Source organism: Danio rerio, chromosome 18, assembly GCF_052040795.2.
Source record: "Danio rerio strain M-AB ecotype USA chromosome 18, GRCz13ab, whole genome shotgun sequence".
NCBI classification, from domain to species: Eukaryota; Metazoa; Chordata; class Actinopteri; order Cypriniformes; family Danionidae; genus Danio; species Danio rerio.
Window position 1 is genome coordinate 26,537,501 of NC_141038.1, and position 17,665 is coordinate 26,555,165.

Sequence of the window (17,665 nt, forward strand, 5' to 3'; positions counted from 1 at the left end):
TGAATCCCACTTATGAACGACTTGTTCACTTAGCCGACAATAGTAAAAGTTTCAAGCACCGCAGCGTCTTGTTGTCATATTTAATTTACATTGTTTGCTCATTTTGTTCAACAAAACTAGCATAAGCCAAGTATTAAATGTGACTTGGTGCTACTTCGCCTTATCGTTAGTGCAGTAAGTGACTCCATTATCATCAATAACGTTACCTGTTTAACACGAAAGTTCGTAACATAAAAAGCATCAAAAAATGAAATCTTACCTACAGTATGAACTGTTCTGCCTTTGTGCTTTGTTTTCTTTGTTTGCTCGTTATTACACCCGCACACAGCGCTAAAGTCCAGCATCTTCACATTGACTTTAGTCTTGACTAAGTGTTGCTGAATGACTTTTGTCCTGAGAGCACTGTACAAATATGGCAGCGCTACTGACGTACGCTCAGGGTCTGTATGCGATATCTAGTGTATACATCTACAATAGTTTACTAGATATTGTTCAAAATACTAGTATTCAGCTTAAAGTGACAGTAAAAAGCTTAACTAGGTTAGTGTAATTAGGCATTTGGGTAATTAGGCAAGTGATTGTATAAGAATTGTTTGACCTGTAGATAATCGAAAAATATATATAAAGGGGCTATCATTTTCTCCTTAATATAGCTTTTGAAAAAAAATTAAAAACTGCTTTTATTGTAGCTGAAATAAAAAAAAATACAATTTCTCTAGAAGAGAAAATATTTGAGGAATACTGTGAAATTTTCCTTGCTCTGTTAAATATTATTTGGAAAATATTTGAAAGATTCACAGGAGGGCTTATAATTTTGACTCCAACCAAAAATCATTATGCCAGAATCAGAATATATGCCTTATCAATTTAGAATCCATGCGATAATTTATGAGAGAGCCAAAAAATAATAAATATTACCACCATTTATTTAGCCAAGCATTTTAATTAAAAAGAGCCCATGATTTGCTCATCATTTTGCGTTTATTAAGACAGCCTCCTATTTTTCAAGATGTGCTGTCTGAAGGCCAGGCATCGCTACACTCTTACCTTCTAGCAGGAAGTCGTCTGGATCTAACTTTTTTCTCTTCCTGCTCACTCTCTGAACTGCTGGTCTCTTCCTCAACATCCTCTTCGTCATTTGAGTCATCATCTTTCCAGGTATTTCTTTCAACACAGAAATACCACAGGTTCATCTACTGGACGTCTAATAGCTTTAACTGCTGACCAAACGTGAAGCTGAAAGTCTGTCCGTTTCATTTTTTGCTCCGCACACATTTATACTAGCATTTAAAAAGGTTTGGGTTTTACCAAGACTGTTTTTTTTTTATTAGAAATACAGTAAGTGTAATACTGTGAATTTATTTTACAAAGTAACTATGATGGTTAATTTTTTTTTTACAACGCTTTTAGTGTCATATGATCCTTCAGAAATCTAATATTGGTGTCTATCCTAATAATAATTATTAATGATAATTACTATTATAATTATTTAGAATAATTATTAATTATTGCATTTATTTACAAAATTGTTACATTCTAAATACCCTCACTGTCACTTTTGATCAATTTAATGCACCGCTGTTAAACAGAAGTTTACATTTTACAAAAAAAAAAAAAAAAAAAACATACAGATCTTAAACTATTGATGGAAAGTCTACTCAAAACTGATGTACTACATTTTAAAAATATATGTTTCATCGTCATTCAGTGTAACAGATATAATTGTTATAACCTGTACATATTAAAATGATAAAACAAAATGTAAATAAAGGAAAGTGATTTTCGAAACGACTAAATACTTTTTTATGAGAAATGCATTAATATAGTTGTTTGACGCAAAATATAAAAATTTCAAAATGACAAATGGACCTTTTGCACACATCCAAGTTTGTCAGAAGCAGAAGTCATAATAGTTGGCTAAACTTAGGAACAGTGTTTCCAGATATAGCAGACTTTTTCCAGCCCAAAAGCTGTCCAAAACCAGCCCAAACGCACAAAAAAAAACCCACAAAAATATTAGATAACTATATATTTTTTTTTTATTTAAATCGAAATTAACCTAGTTAATTTAACCCTCATAACAGTTAACCATGCAACCAACACCAACAGTCACAGAACCACAACAGCCCTCCTCTAACCCACACACTGCACCACCTATTAGAGTGTTTTACTTTCTAAATAGGGTATAAATTCATTCCATTTGGCGTTTTTAAATCTTTTGAACATTAAAAGCTGCTGCTTGTCAATCAGACAATGCTTCTGTTTGTTCTTGCTGACATAAAAGTGTGATAATAAACCGCTGTGAGTTTAACTATGGGTGCTGCGCGATGCGTGTGCAAGTGTGTCACTGCGCTCTAAGTTTATCCAACTGAATTTTCAGAAATTTTGAAAACGAACCCAGAAGGGTCTATTGGAAAGTACAACATTTTTGGCATCCCCATTGCTCAAATAGCAAAATGAGAATAGTCATGTGTTTTTATGACACTCAAAAATGGGAATAAAAAGAAGAGTCTGATAAAGGTGCTATAATACAAAGTATAGATCACAGGTGTCTAAACTCAATCCTGGAGAGCCGGTGCCCTGCACAGTTGGACGTTTCTAGTACACCTGGAAAGAGGTTGATTAGCTGGTTTAGGTGTGTTTAATTTGGGTTGGAGCTAAAACATGCAGGTACAAGTTTGGACACTCTTGGTATAGATGTATACATGTACAATTACGTTTACTAATCATACAAATAGAAAACTAATAAAATGTATCGCCACATTCTTGTTAAAAACATCCATAAACGAGTATTTGAGCTGCACTGTCATCCTTTAATAGACCCTTTTAATGTCACATATCACATTTTCCTTGTTATAAATATGCCTAACAAGATATTTTGGTATATAGTCTAAACTACTGTTACACTGAATGGCATTTACTGGATGTTTTCCGTATTTAATGTTCAAAATAACAATGATAAAAACAGCAAAGACATTTGACACATGCAAAAACATAAATGATGAATACAAATGTATGTTTTATAAATACTGACATTCATGAAGACTAAAAGGAAATCATAAGCACAACAAATCTATACATACACATGGAAAAAGTTGGACGAGAGACCTGTTTGTAGACTTCCATTACACTTACTCTTTCTTTTTCTGCCGAGAGCTTTTTCGTTTGGAACTTTCTCCCTCTGAATCACTGCTGCCCTAAAAATTAAAACCCATGAAAATCCATTTAGAATACAAGGAACAAGCTAGATCAAACAGCATGAGAGCATAATGTTTTAGATTACTCAAGAAAACAAAGCTTTCAGCACACAGGGTTATGTTTACACAAGTCAAGACTGCAAAGCCTGATCACTTCCGAATCCAAACATAGAGTGTTTATGCTCCACTAATTAACCATGACTGTAATAATTCCTTCAGAAGCAGAACCTGCTGATCGTCAACTCGCTGCGAGTGTGAAATGAGGATGTGAAAGACTGAAAGCAACCACTAGAGGTCAGGGTTGAATTATTATTTACCTCAGCTCCAATATTAAGGCGTGCAGGCTCTTGTCTACTGCGACTGGATCTTCTCACACCATAAACATCAGGATGTTCTTCCCACATCTACGGTAAGCAGGGAGAAATTCTTTTTAAAAGCTTGCAACCAATTAACTGTCACCTGTCAGACATTTGCACTTACATATTTTAAACCATAATATTATGACAATAATAGCAAGCAAGCTATCTACTTTGATGCTACTAAATAATTAATTGCAATAACATCCAAAATAAAAGTTTGCATTTTAATAATATGTGTGCTTAATATATTATGCAGATATGCAGTGCTCAGCATATATAAGTACACCCCTCACAAATGTATCTTTTAAATTCATATTTTTAATAGGAAGCTACACTCTCAGAAATAAAGGTAAAAAAGGAAAGGAAAAGGAAAGGTAAAGGAAAGCTTTCACTGGGGTGGTACCTTTTCAAAAGATACAAATCTGTACCTAAAAAGTTCATATTAATACCTCAAGAGTGCATATTGGTACCTAAAAAGAACAAAAGTGTCCCTCATAAAATGTTTAGGTATTAATATATGTTTGAGGTACCAATATGGACCCTTTAAGTACAAATTTGTACCTTTTGAAAAGGTAACACCCCGGCGACAACATGCGTACCTTCATTTCTGAGTGTATACATTATTATATTTGTTCATATACAAAAGATTAGTCAGTACTGAAGCCAAATCTGGAGTTTATTTAACAAAATAACTTACGATAACTGTCAAAAAACTAGTACACCCAAATTTATGTTCTAGAAGAATATTTAAATTGTTTAAAAAAAAAAAAAGAGGAAATATCAAGGGAAGCAAAAAAATTGAAAAAAATGTAGTTTTGTAGGTTGAAATTGTTTTATGCAATATTTTGATTAATTTTCACTGTATAATCTTTCAATTTATTAATATGTTTGGTGACTAAAATATTATTTTAATAAATATATATTTTTAATAAATAGTTTTGTGTAAATGCACCAAAATACAATTTACCTACATATTACTTTATATCATACCTATATTCACTGAGAAATGGAGAAAAATATTCATTTTCAAAATGGGCTGTACTCAATTATGCTGAACACTGTATATAGACACCAAATAATATTTTCATATCTATATGTTTTTTACTATTATTTGTATCTCATACACATTTAATTTTGGATTATTAATTTGTAAATGTATTTATTTGCTAAATAACTACAAGAGTATAACAAATGCAGGCTATTACTCTGCAGCAGCAATCTACATGCAAAAAAATAAATGAGTAAAAAAAAAATCTGCAGAAACAGCCAGGGGTGCGTTTCTGAAAACCATCGTTAGCCACATAAAGTCGCAAGTTGGGTCGTAACAAACATAGTTAGTTGATTTGACATTTCCCAAATCCATTGTTCAAACGAAGATTTGCAAACTGCATCGCAAACTTGTATGCTCTAGAGCTGTAATTAGCTGTGTTCTATTTCCTGTTATCCCCGCTATTCCCTATTCATTTACAACATTCTAATATTTAAACTTGGAATTATGTTTACATAATCATGTTTCATTGTTTACAATTGCGCTCCCGTCGCAGTGCACCTTGAAAACATTGATGTCATTTTGAACACAGCCAGGGCTCATGGCAAAAGCTACAGGTGACCTATTATTTAAAAGCGGAATTTATGTTATGTCTCCAAAGCTTGTGAAAACAAAAAAACTTATTTATTAAGTTATTTATTAAGTATCTGTACTGTATATGACATGGGCCTGTTGGAAAGAACATTTCTGCAGTGGTTTGCATATGTCAAACTGTAAAAGTAAACTTTTCAAAAAATAAACAATATCCCACTTAATAATAATGATATTAATAATTAAAGTATGATTTTTTTTCATTTACTAATAATAAATTTTATTTCTTAACAGCCTCATTATTTATTTATTCATATAATTTATATATAGTATTAGAATATGTGTTAGCTTTAGTAAGTGATTTTATGTTTAGAATAGAATATGTAACGTTCTCAATAATATTTGTAAAGGAAACACAGGCCCTATATGTGCCATTTACATTAATTTTAAATATCATTAAAAAGAGTGCATGTTTTTACCAAAGCTAATATTGGATTTTTTTAATGCCTGTGAAACAATATAATTTGCACAAAGAAATGATGGGGTTCTTCTCTAAAGAATGAGTGGCTCCACCATGTTTAGAGCATCATTATGGCACTTTACGTTATAACTAATGTGGTTCAAGCGATGGATCTGCGACAGAGAAACTATGGTTTTGGGGAAACACTTATCACTTCATCGTTCTTTTCCCAACTGATACTTCATACTATGATAGTTCAGCCTCGAGTTTGAGAAACGCACCCCAGATAAACTGTCTTCATTGAAAAAAGAGACCAACATTGTGCTCCAGAGTGTTGAAGATCTGCCATTTAAAGGTTTAGCTTACTTGCAGAATTAAAATTTCCTGATAATTTACTCACAGCCTTGTAATTCAACCTGGTCATTTATTTTATCTATTGAGGAAAACACTCAAGGATTTTTCGCCATATAGTAGGCTTTCATGATGCTCAGCGCTCTGAACTTCATGTAAAGCTTCACTGAAATTTATATAATTCCTCTTTAGCAGGGGTGTCCAAACTTGGTCTTGGGAGGGCCGGTGTCCAGCAGATTTTAGCTCCAACTTGCCTCAACACACCTGAATGGATGTTTTTAGAGCTTGATTAACGAACTCGGGTGTGTCTGACTGGGGTTGGAACTAACATTTGCAGGACAACGATCCTCCAGGGCCAAGTTTGGGCACCCCTGCTCTACAGGTAGAAAAATCCTGAAATGTTTTCTCAAAAACCTTAATTTCAACTAAAGAAAAAAAAGAATTAACATCTTGAATGACATGGGCATCAGTAAACTATATCAGGGAATATTTATTAAACTAAATCTTCAAATAGTTTTCACTTCTAGGTCAAAAAAAAAAAAGAGTGTGATAGTTCAGGGGTTAATATCAATGATCAGACTGGCCTTTTTGTGTACCTTCTTCACATCCGCCAGGTTGTCTTTCTTCCTGACAGGTTTGTCTTTGACCTGCGCTGAGCTCTGATGAGATTTGGACCCATTGGATTCGCTGCCTGACTCAGAGTGGCTCTCAGAATCAGACGTGCTGTTGGATTCAGAATGCCGGGATTGAGCTTTTTCACTGCCCTGCTCGCTCTCCGACTGACTTCCAGACTCCGACCCAGAGCGGTTGGATTCCTCGGATGCTGAGTTGCTATAACATTAAAGACGGGCATTTTGAGAAACCAGTAAAATCACAATAATTGGTTCTAAAATTAAAGATTCATTAAAATCTCATTCATTAAGGTTTATTCAAACAAGACAAGAATTTGTACTATTCCTTTTGATCAAACTGAAAAAAGTTCTTAATATTCCCAAACAAGTTTTTAAATATCACTTTTAAAATATGAAGAGATTTGGGAAACACATTTAGTCTTACTTTATGTCTTGTACTTTGACCCAAATGAAGTGAGATCATAATTAAAACCAACAAATATCTCCCAATGGTCTTCAGAAGAAAAAATTATAAAGGCTTTATGGAATATATATTTTATTTCAGTAAAGACTCTTTAAATCAGTGTTTATAGATTTTTTTCCATTTAAATATCCCCTTTTCACAGTTAGTTGGCTAATTTTAAATTGACAGGTCCTTCTTTTAGGTAAAATCTAATTATCTTAGTCGGTCAAACAATGAAATGTAGACTGAAAGCATGCTGAGACTTTGTCCTTTTCTAAAAAACAGCATTCCAATGATTTAGGGATGGGGGTGAGAATTCCAATACAAACATTGCCTGAAAAACCTGAGTGCACTGAACTGTAAATAACAGCCCTTGTTTAAAATAAATAGCAAACAGACACGAACAACACCTGCAAATTGAAATGACCTTTAATTTACAGAACAGTACAAATAAATTCACACAAATATATATACTCTTAAACAAAACTTCTGTATTGCCAACTTAGCTTTAAGCGCAAAACAAGAAGGGTCAAAATACCTAAAACATGGATACTTTTTTTTTTTTTTAACTTCTGATTATTTTATTTTTTATTTTTTGTTTTGTAGTTTTAATTTAGAAAAACTGTCAATTTTTGAGGAGCAATGCACTAAATTATATTTTAATTAAAACTTTTGTTTTAGCAATTAACATTAAATTAATCCAGTAAATCCAGGAAAAAAAAACGACAACTTTCTCTTTTTTCCCATATTTGTATATCATGTTTTATTCAATGTTTGGTAGTATTATATTTTGTTTTACATTCAGACTGAGCAGCTGAAACGAAGAAAATACAAACATCTTTACGTTTGGACGTCATGATATAGTTTTACACAAAAAAAATTATGTTTCCAAAATCATACAGCAAATATATTGCATCATCTTGAAGTTGGCATTTTGTGTCAGACCACTTCTGCTGTCCTTTGCCCTTTAGGCCTAAAATTAAATGCAAGGACTTCTTCCTAAACAAGCCCAGCCCCTCTTACTATAAATGAAACAAAATCATCTTCCTTATATGGTTTAAAAAAATAGAGCAAAGACGACGCTATAAAATCTACTAGATACTCCGTTGCATCATCACTAATTCACACAAAAAACAGGCTTTCTAAAACCTCGTGTATTGTTCATATAATTCGATCAGATGACACGCATGGAAGCCATAATGCAACCTGAAAGCGAGCAGAGTACAGAAATTAGCAGCCGTCATGTGTCCACCGAGCCAAACAGCTGCTGACAAAGCAGCCAGACTGTCCATATATGGGTGCTGACATCACGAATGGGCGGATCTATCCCCTCAGTTGAAATCTCATTGGCTGCTTATTGCTAGGCCGGAAAAGAGCCAATGAGAATTCACTGAGACCACGTGACCCCCAGAAGACTTTCCGTTTCCGGTTCCTGTAGTTCCAAGAAGCTTTTATGTAATGCAGCAACTAATACAAGCTATGCAGCACAAAGCAAGAGCCATTTTGTGCCTTTGAGGACTTTCAGCCATTTAATGAAATCACTCTTGTACAATAATGAAACAAATAAGTGCTCTGTATGTAATATAAAGCATTTGAGAACCTCTGATAAAGTGTATTGGCAAGAAAAATCTCACATCTAGCATGTTTGCAGCTCTTGTTTCTTTTAGGAGCACACATAAAATGGCTGCCACAGTTAAACATCAGTAAAAATGTGCTTTTGAGGGTACAGAACTGATTTAGAATTTCTAGAAGACATTGTTGACAAACTGGATGAATGTAATCTTGTGTGCTGTAAATTCATGATTGCTTATACATTGTCACATTAGCAATGTGTGCAATATTGAATGATAAATCACCTTCAAAATTTTTTTCAATTAGACTCCGTGTCAGAGCAGGAACTGAAGTGGAAGTTACAAGGAAATTCTTACCCACACAACCATGAAATAAATGAAAAATGGCCATGTCATATGAAGTACAAACATTAAAACATCATGTGCAACTTTAAGATTAACCTTTATTGATGAGGTCTTGGTAAAAAAGTATAAACAAATTAGAGAAAAGGCAGTGTGAAGGTTAAAAAGTCAACTTCAAATAATCCATGATTAAAACATCACTTATATTGCTTTTTGTATAACTTATGTTGTTATCCTAAATTATGACTAGCAAAGGTTAATATAAAGCCCAAAACAATACTGACTACTCAAATAGTTTCAAGTATTTATTTATTTATTTTAACAATTTAACAGTAAAGTTGTAGTTGTGTTTTGTATAACAGACTGACAAAGCTTTTTAAAACTTTTTTTTTTTTTTTTTGCTGGAAATTATACTTATTAAAATGTATATCTGCATTAGAGAAAGCTTTTTATTTTACTTTAGTATCATTAGTGGTAATGTACAAGATAATAGTTAACATTTTAAAGTGGTCTTAAGTTCTGAAGTTCAAATATATGTTTTTTTAAATATCACTGAAAATTATTAAAATGACAATTTTAACAAAAGTCAATAAGTACATATGAATAAAACTAATAAATTAAAATGAATTCTTAAATATACTTATTTTACACAGTTCTGTAGTTTAAAAAATCTTTGTAAAAATGCATTTCTTAAAAATGATAAATTATAATTTTAACAATTAAAGGCCTCTTAAAAAGTAAATATGAATAAAACTATAATTTATATTATTTATAAAATATAATTAATTTTTTACACTGTGCTCTAACAGTCAATCATTCCAATAGGTTTGATTATTGGAACACCTGAATGAGTACTGGGATAGTATTGCATTAATTTGGTTATGAGGTAGTATACCCCTGCCATTAAGGGTCTCATAAAAGTTCAGCCCATAAAGTTTTTAAAGAATGACTACAACTATTTAATGTCACATATGTGACCTTTAAATCAAATACTAAAGGATTTTTTTACCTTTAATAAAACACTTAAAAACAAGTTATTTAAAACTATGCAATATGCAACAGCTTGTCAGTATTAACAAAAAGTTAAATATTTCTCATTTGTCAACAAATAATTAAAAATAAATTGACATGTTAAACATTCAAATGTGCCAATGCAAAAACAAAATTTCACTATAAATGAAACAGCTTGCTATAAACATTTTATTCATGTGAAATGGATTTCATTCAAATATCTCAGGAAATTAGACCAAACAGGTAATGTGTATAAAACAAACATCAATTTACAACATTCAAATTCTAAACTCTGATTTAATGTCAAAATGTTTAAAATATCATTAACCCTAAACAGTGGTGCAATGCAGCACATGCTAATCAAACAAGGTCATTTCATGCATGACTTTATATGAAAAATATTACAGCAGTATAAAGATTTCAAATCTGTATAAAACACTGCATCTCTTGTATAAACTGGAGAAAAAGGCCTATAGGCCTTGTATACACTTTTTAGAAAATCAAACAAAATCAGGGTGTGGCTATACATCTATCCCAAGGTCAACTGTATGAAACTCATCTAAATTTACAGACATTGTGGTTTAAACTTCTGCACAGGTGATCAACCATGCTTGTAAAGGTAAACAATCAAGACAAGTTTTAAAAAAGAGAAGAAAAAAAGGAAACATCGTACCTGGAAGCATTGCTTTGAGTCGAGCCTTCGTCTTCTTGCTTTTTACTCTTATTCTTCATCATGTTGTTGTTCTGGTATTTATTAAAGATGATCTTTAGTCCAGGTATAAACTGTCAAAAGTTCAAAGTGGGACGAACCATAAAAAACAAAGTCATGCCGTAGCAATAGGCGGAGAAGGCTCAACTAAATTCGGATAATTCGACAATAAATAAATATTTCCAATACTCCTGAAGTTAAAAGCATCGGAATCGTAATGACACCTGCTCGACTGTACTCGATGTCAAATATCCATGTGTCGATGGCATTTCAAGGCAATACATTCACAGAGCCACATGCATAAATTCTTACTGCGTCATCAGACAAAGGACGATTAAAACATAACGATGAAAGCAAGGAAAATCGACAAAACAATGTAAACATACCTATAGCATTGACATGAGGAGGACTGCAGTAGTACATTCACATCTGACAAAATATCCGATTTGTTACTTTGGCCATAAAGAACAAAAAAAAAGAAAAATATTCCAGGATTGTGATTAAAACAACAATCGGAATAATATTCGAAACGAAAAATAATATTGGTAATCCAGCAATGGCTATTTGAATGAAGAGAGAGAGTGAGAGAGAGAGTATATGAGCCCAGCAGAGCGCACTAAAAATGGAGGACCGCCATGGCTGCCAGCGCAAGGCAGGGAAAACAACGACTGGCCACTCTACGCACACAGCACGGCGTTTTTCGACGAAAAGAAGTCACTAAACGTACGCTTTAACGTCTTTACAGTCCTAAACTACACAAAACGAACAAATTCGCGCGTTTAAGGGGCCCCGAGAGGCACTGAAAGTTCGACAAAGTTGAGATAGAAGTGCTATCGAGAGCCCTGCGAGGCTCAACGCTCTCCCCTTCCCAAGGTTCATCCGCCATCTAAAGCTCCTTCCCAGCACTGAGAGCTTAGCCTTTGATTGACGTTCTCTCCATTTACCCAGAGCTCAGGTGATGCACGAAGACCCACCCCTTTTATTTTCAATAAAAACTAGTTGTTTCATTGACAAGTTATCGGCTTAAGTAAGTCCTGCTTTGCTAGTGTAGTGATTGAATAACTTGGTGTTTAAATAGGCAGTTCCTTTCTTTATGTTAATAAAAAAAATATTATTTTAGCCTTCACTTCCTGCATAGACAGGAAATGATACAACAGACTGCCATTTTGCAATGGGTTCTGGACTACACTGGACACCATTTTAGACAATTAAATTAACTCATTTACATGTAATTTGAAAAAAAAAATTATGCTTAATGCAGCAACACTTTAAAGTTGGATCTTGCGAGCAAATGGTTGATTTTTATTTAGCATGAAATTTGTTGGTCTGTTCTTGAATAGATTAAATTAAAAAATAATTAGCGAAACCCTCGTAATTCTGAAATAAAAAAAAAGCAAAGACAATTATTTAAAAACCAGTGGGGGGAGATCAGAATTCGAAAACATCACCCATGACAGTTATTAGTGCAGTTGCAGGTAAATCCTTCCATCCAATAAGGGCAACTCATTGTTCAAACACGGACTTTTATTTTTCGTTTCAAAAGACAAAAGGAAGCATTTAAAGTTTTAAAATACAGGCATTTCATTGAAACAAATACAGTGCAGTAAAACATGAAATACATACAACTGTTGAAGCACATTAGCGAACGATTTCAAACATCATAGCAAAATACAAAATGTCTTTCTTTCAAATCCAAAAGCAAAATATGAGCCGCCATCTTCCTCATTAAGCAGTAGTCTCCACTTGACTGTCCAGAATTGGTTCTTAAATGAAATCAAAAAGGAGAAGGAAACATGTAAACCCCAAATGTATTCTTAAGATGCGATGACAGCTTTTCATAAAAATGCTAACGTACTAATATAATACAGCTACAGACAAAACTAAATTGTTTTACAAATCCAAACTACATCCAAATTCTTTTGCATCGTTCTCCAATTAGCGATTACAGAGTTGGAGACAATACTGCAAGGTACCTTTCATATAGTAAATCTGAAGAACAACTTCATTAATATGCACATCTTGCCAATAAAATAGTCGTGTAACAAAGTGATCAACAAAATCCACTATTATCCATATTGATGCTAAAATGCTAACACAAGAATGCTACGCAGTTACTGCATGTTTGTTTTTTTTTTTGCATGACTAAATTCAACTACATTCTATTCACACAATTTCAGAAGCATAATCTCAATTATCAAAGCTACCAAACCTTGAGTTTTGATAAGTAAAAATATAGTGGTTGGATTTGGTTCACTTTTAAGTTTACTCTTTACACTGCAACTCAAACTATAATGATAGGCCCCACAATTTATTTTAATTCCAGCAAGCCTAAAAATTAATAGGTATATGTAAAGCATTTTAATAGTCCATTCTACATATGTCTGTCATTAGCTATTATTTCTCTGAATGTGCTTCATAAAAAAAATACTTTCTTACAATTTTTGCATTTTAATACGTTCTCATAACCATACATTAATTGACCTATTACAATAGGCCTTTTTTTCTCCCCAGAGTCATACAGTCACAAGTTTTGTAATAACCCCTAGAACCACTAGGTTTTTGTTTCTGATAAGTATAATCAATAAGTGCCCTATATAGGGTTAATACTTAATTACCAAAGAACAAAGTTGTATCCCAGTGACGTCAACAAAAAACATTAAAATAAATAAAAACGTCAATTACTTTTGTTTGTTTGTCCTTACTATGTTATAAAGTTGTTATTACAATGTGAGACTTGAGTTGAACTTAAAAATGCAAAGGAAATGATCCGGTAAAATTGTTGCAAATGTTTAAGGATGCTGACATTGGATTTTTTTTTTACTAAAACAAGAACAAAAAGGTGGCTTAATAACCACCAAAATGAGAAGTGACAATGAAATTTGAATACTAGAATGAAGGGATTTTACTAAAAACAAGCCAGAAATTTGATAAAGAAAAACTTATTCCCCAAAGACAGAGGGGGAAAGCAGAAAGCATGAAGTTCACTGAACAAGTCAGACTTCAGAGAAAATGATGAAGAGGACATGAAGTTGCATCTTTTTCAATGAATGCATTGCAATTGCTTACTGAAAATGCCAGCAGCCTTATGAAGAAGTTAAGATCATTTCCTTCCAAATTCTTTGAAGCTTTTTCCATCAAGTGTTTCATTACAATAGTTAAGTGGTAGCTCAAATTAAACAATGACTTAATTTGAGGGGAAACTCCTCATGCACTGATGTGCAAATGATTCCTTATGCACTGATGTGTCTGGGCATTTCACAAAATCAAAAGCAGAAAAAGTATCAACCATCACTCCTTGTCACATAGAAAAAGCAGAAATGCTGTGATGTATTCCAGTTTAAATGTGGCTCAAGTGGAATCTTTAATGCATAATGAAGTATGCAATAGCCAGTGAAAACAAAAGGAGGCCAATTGTGGCACAGAATCAAGAAAGATGTGTAAAACAAGTTACACAAAAGCAGAACAGACTCCACAAGAAAGGAGCCATGGATCTCAAGAAAGGTTTCCACTAAAAACAAGATCCAGTGAACGGAGAACACAAGCATGCTCAGATATTGAAAACAGGTAAATGAAATATGGCTTTAACAACACACAATGAAAAGGCTAAACATTTGCACATTTCCAAGCTGTAATAGGAAGCCCTTTCCCAAGATGCACACTCTTAAATAAAGGTTGCCATTGATGAATCCATGAAGAACCATTTCACAAAAGCTTCTTTATAGTAAACATTTTTCTATACATGGTTCTTTAGAGACCCCAAAACAAATAGGTTCTTCCATGGAATTACTATGAAATTCCCATTTCGATTCTTCCTGGCACCTTTGCTTAAGAATCCACTATGAGCACTATTTTTTAAGTTTACTTTTTTTTTCTTTGTCTTTTGTAATTACTTGCACAAAACTAAACCAATTCTAGGAATCCATATTTTACTATGCATTATACTATACTATACATTTTTTAAAGCAAAAACACTTAAAAAAGCTATGGAGTTTAAAAATGGCTAACATGACAGACATATGTAGTACTATCCTAATAATACAAAAAACACTGTATAGACTTACAGAGCAGTCTTCTTTTTCTTGAACTTTGGTGAAGGTCCTCTACAAGCCAACTTCATCTGCTGGTAGAAATAAAATCAATTAGATCAGAGGTATACAAAAAAAAAAAAAAAACTAAACTTAAAAAATTATAATAATTCCCCACTGCCTATGTTTAAAGACAAAATATCTTTTAAGCGGAAAGAATGAAGTCTTAACCTTTTAGTGGTTTTCCTTGCATCTTCTAAATAGCATTGCCAACCCCCACCCCCTTTTTTACCTTCAAGGTCTAACATTCTCCATATCAAATTTCTGAGTTTGAACATTTTGAAAGATATAACAATTTCATGTTCTTGCCTAAAGCACAAATTGAGCAGGGCGAGTTGCTTACTAAGCTGTAATATTTACGAGTAATTATATGTCGTTTGGCAATAATAAACAAGTTATTACTAATTTCCCACAAGCTGTAGTGCTAACTGAAAATTACAGTAGGAATTGCAGTGTTGCGAAGTTACTCCTGCTTGTCAGTTTAATTCCCAGGTGATTGATGTGTGAGATAACTTATGAAATGATAACTGTTGATAAACTGAACTTGTGTTTTCTTTTGCTAGAAGTAAACAATCTTTTACTGTATTTAAAGACTGTGTGAACTTGAAGTTGTATAAACTTATTTTTAGTATGTTGGTGTACTTCCAACTAAAACAAAATATTGCGTAAGGGCGGGGCATTCTTTTTGCGCATCATTCCCTCAGAGCAAACTAACGGTAAGAAAGGCATGGTTAAGAATATTGTAGCTGAAGCCGTCAAACTGACATCAGAGAAAAACTGCTGTTCCAACCGCAGAGGCAAATGGTTAGATTTTGATTAAAGATTACCAAAACAAACTTTTTTCATTGGATCAACTTGCATGATTTGTTTTCCTAAAAAATAACAATGTGCCCAAGCAAAATAAACAATAAATTTTGCTTTCAAATAGTCTTGAATGAAGACTTAATGTTAGTGAACATAAAATAATGGGTGGGAGATAAACGGTAGTAAACTAAATGTTGAACAACTTTTTCAAAAGAAAAAAATGTTGATGTCTTTTAGTAGAAAAAAACAAACTAAAACCTTATTTACTGCATGTGATTGAATGATTGGCTGAGTAGAAAAATCAGTCCTGTTCTAAATGCGCCAAGTTATGTGCAAAATTTTTCGAAATGTTTTTTACGTACAAATGCTTTTTTAATAAGTGATGTTAGTATCATCTGTTTTTTCTAGAATTAGTTGGAAGTGAATGTTTTTTGTTAAAGATTTGTATTTGCTTCATAAGTAAATTTGTTGTGAGAGAACAAGTATGATACAATGTTTAATTTGTTACTTAAAGTGAAGTATTATCCATGTTCGCAAGCAACAAAACGAGAAAATAGTTTTGAAATGTGAAATTAAAAATATAAATACAATTATATTAAAAAAACTGAAATGCCTTTATACTTATCCTTCCTTTTGTTATATTACATAATGACACTAAATAGCATTTTTCCAACACTACTCCAATATACTTCTGTGATATCACCTTAATTTTCTTTTTTATCAAAAACTGCAAATTGTCAAATTTTTGAAGGGTATGTTTAAAGTTATTATTAATAATAATTATATTTTTTATACTTCATTATACTTTTCTATTCAAAGCTTCCAACACCAATTGTAATGTTTGTTTAAAAATATATATTTGTGGTTGGCACAGCAAATTCAGGTTCTTTATATTCTCTGATGAAAATAACTGCGACTTTATTTGAATTTATTGAACATTACTATGTAAACAGAAAATTATATAGATGAAATGATTATGATTGCGTAAAAATCCTTAATAATACTTGAGGCTAAATGAAAGTAACTAATGAAAAAAACGTTTTTACAAAAAGTCAGGAAATTGTTTATGGCGCAGTTATTTCTATAAGGTTCCCTTAAATGAAATACTTACATCAAAATCCATTGTCCTCATTTCTCTCAGACATCTCGAAGATTAGGAACCTTGACAACAAAAGGTTCTTCGTTAGAATGATAATACAGTCTACAATTCAATTTAAAGCACACCCTAGTGGTGGTCAATGATAAGGTAAATTATTGCTAAATGTGAATGCAAGATGTTTACAGTAAATTATTGCTAAATGTGAATGCAAGATGTTTACAGTAAAATTTAAGTAAAGTAATGACACTTACATGTCATAAAAACTGAACGAAACTCCTTCATCCTTCATCCAGTTTTCTTGACTTCTGTACACAAAAACATACGTTTTCGACAATTAGTATTGTAAGAACTTTGCATTGTAACATTTACTGAAGCTTCAAAATGTTTTGTCATTTGGTTTGTTCACATTAACTATGATTTCTGTAGCTAAAGCCAAGGTAAATTCCATGTATTTGTGCTGAAAATTATTCAAAGTACATAATATATCACACCATAAACTAAAGAACATACATAAATATGAAACCTATTTTATTTAAAATCATCAGTGGGTGTTGGATTTATTTTTATTATTTTTTTAAACGCAACATTTGTTCTTGCAAAGTGAACAATTGATTTCATACATGTTTATAACAAAGACCCACAATATTTCAAAGTTAATGTTTCCCCACTTTAAAACAAACTAAACAGTATTGCTTTTTATGTTGAGTCTTATCCAAGTTATAGTAGTAACCAGTACAAAAACTAAATAAAAGTCCAGGTTTAATCTGACCTTTTCATATATTTATTAATAATTGTGCACAAATTTCAGACATTTAATGATCAAAAACTCTTCTGTTGAGATAAAAATGAACTTAAAACAAATATCTGAGCAAAACGGAAAAACAGAAATAAAGAAACAAATTTTTACACATTTTTAAAGAACAAAGTCTTCTTGTGGGCCACAATGGGTTAAAAGCCAACACCCTGTTATTTAACATCGAAAAATACAGCATAAACATTTTACAAAACACAAGAAATACAAGTG

At 32.4% G+C, this 17,665-nt stretch overlaps 1 protein-coding gene across 6 annotated transcripts in view; it reads right to left on the reverse strand.

The window, feature by feature from the left end:
- chd2 (chromodomain helicase DNA binding protein 2) overlaps nt 1–17,665 on the reverse strand; it is a 63,248-nt gene that overhangs the window by 44,729 nt on the left and 854 nt on the right. The window contains exons 2-10 of one of the 6 annotated variants that reach the window (XM_087292508.1): nt 16,893–16,946; nt 16,654–16,703; nt 14,715–14,773; nt 11,040–12,416; nt 10,618–10,727; nt 6,543–6,777; nt 3,515–3,601; nt 3,136–3,197; nt 1,048–1,164 (exon numbers count right to left, since the gene is read on the reverse strand). In XM_087292508.1, coding sequence (XP_087148634.1) covers nt 1,048–1,164; nt 3,136–3,197; nt 3,515–3,601; nt 6,543–6,777; nt 10,618–10,679 — 563 coding nt within the window. In that variant the 5' untranslated portion in view covers nt 10,680–10,727; nt 11,040–12,416; nt 14,715–14,773; nt 16,654–16,703; nt 16,893–16,946. 6 annotated transcript variants of the gene reach the window in all.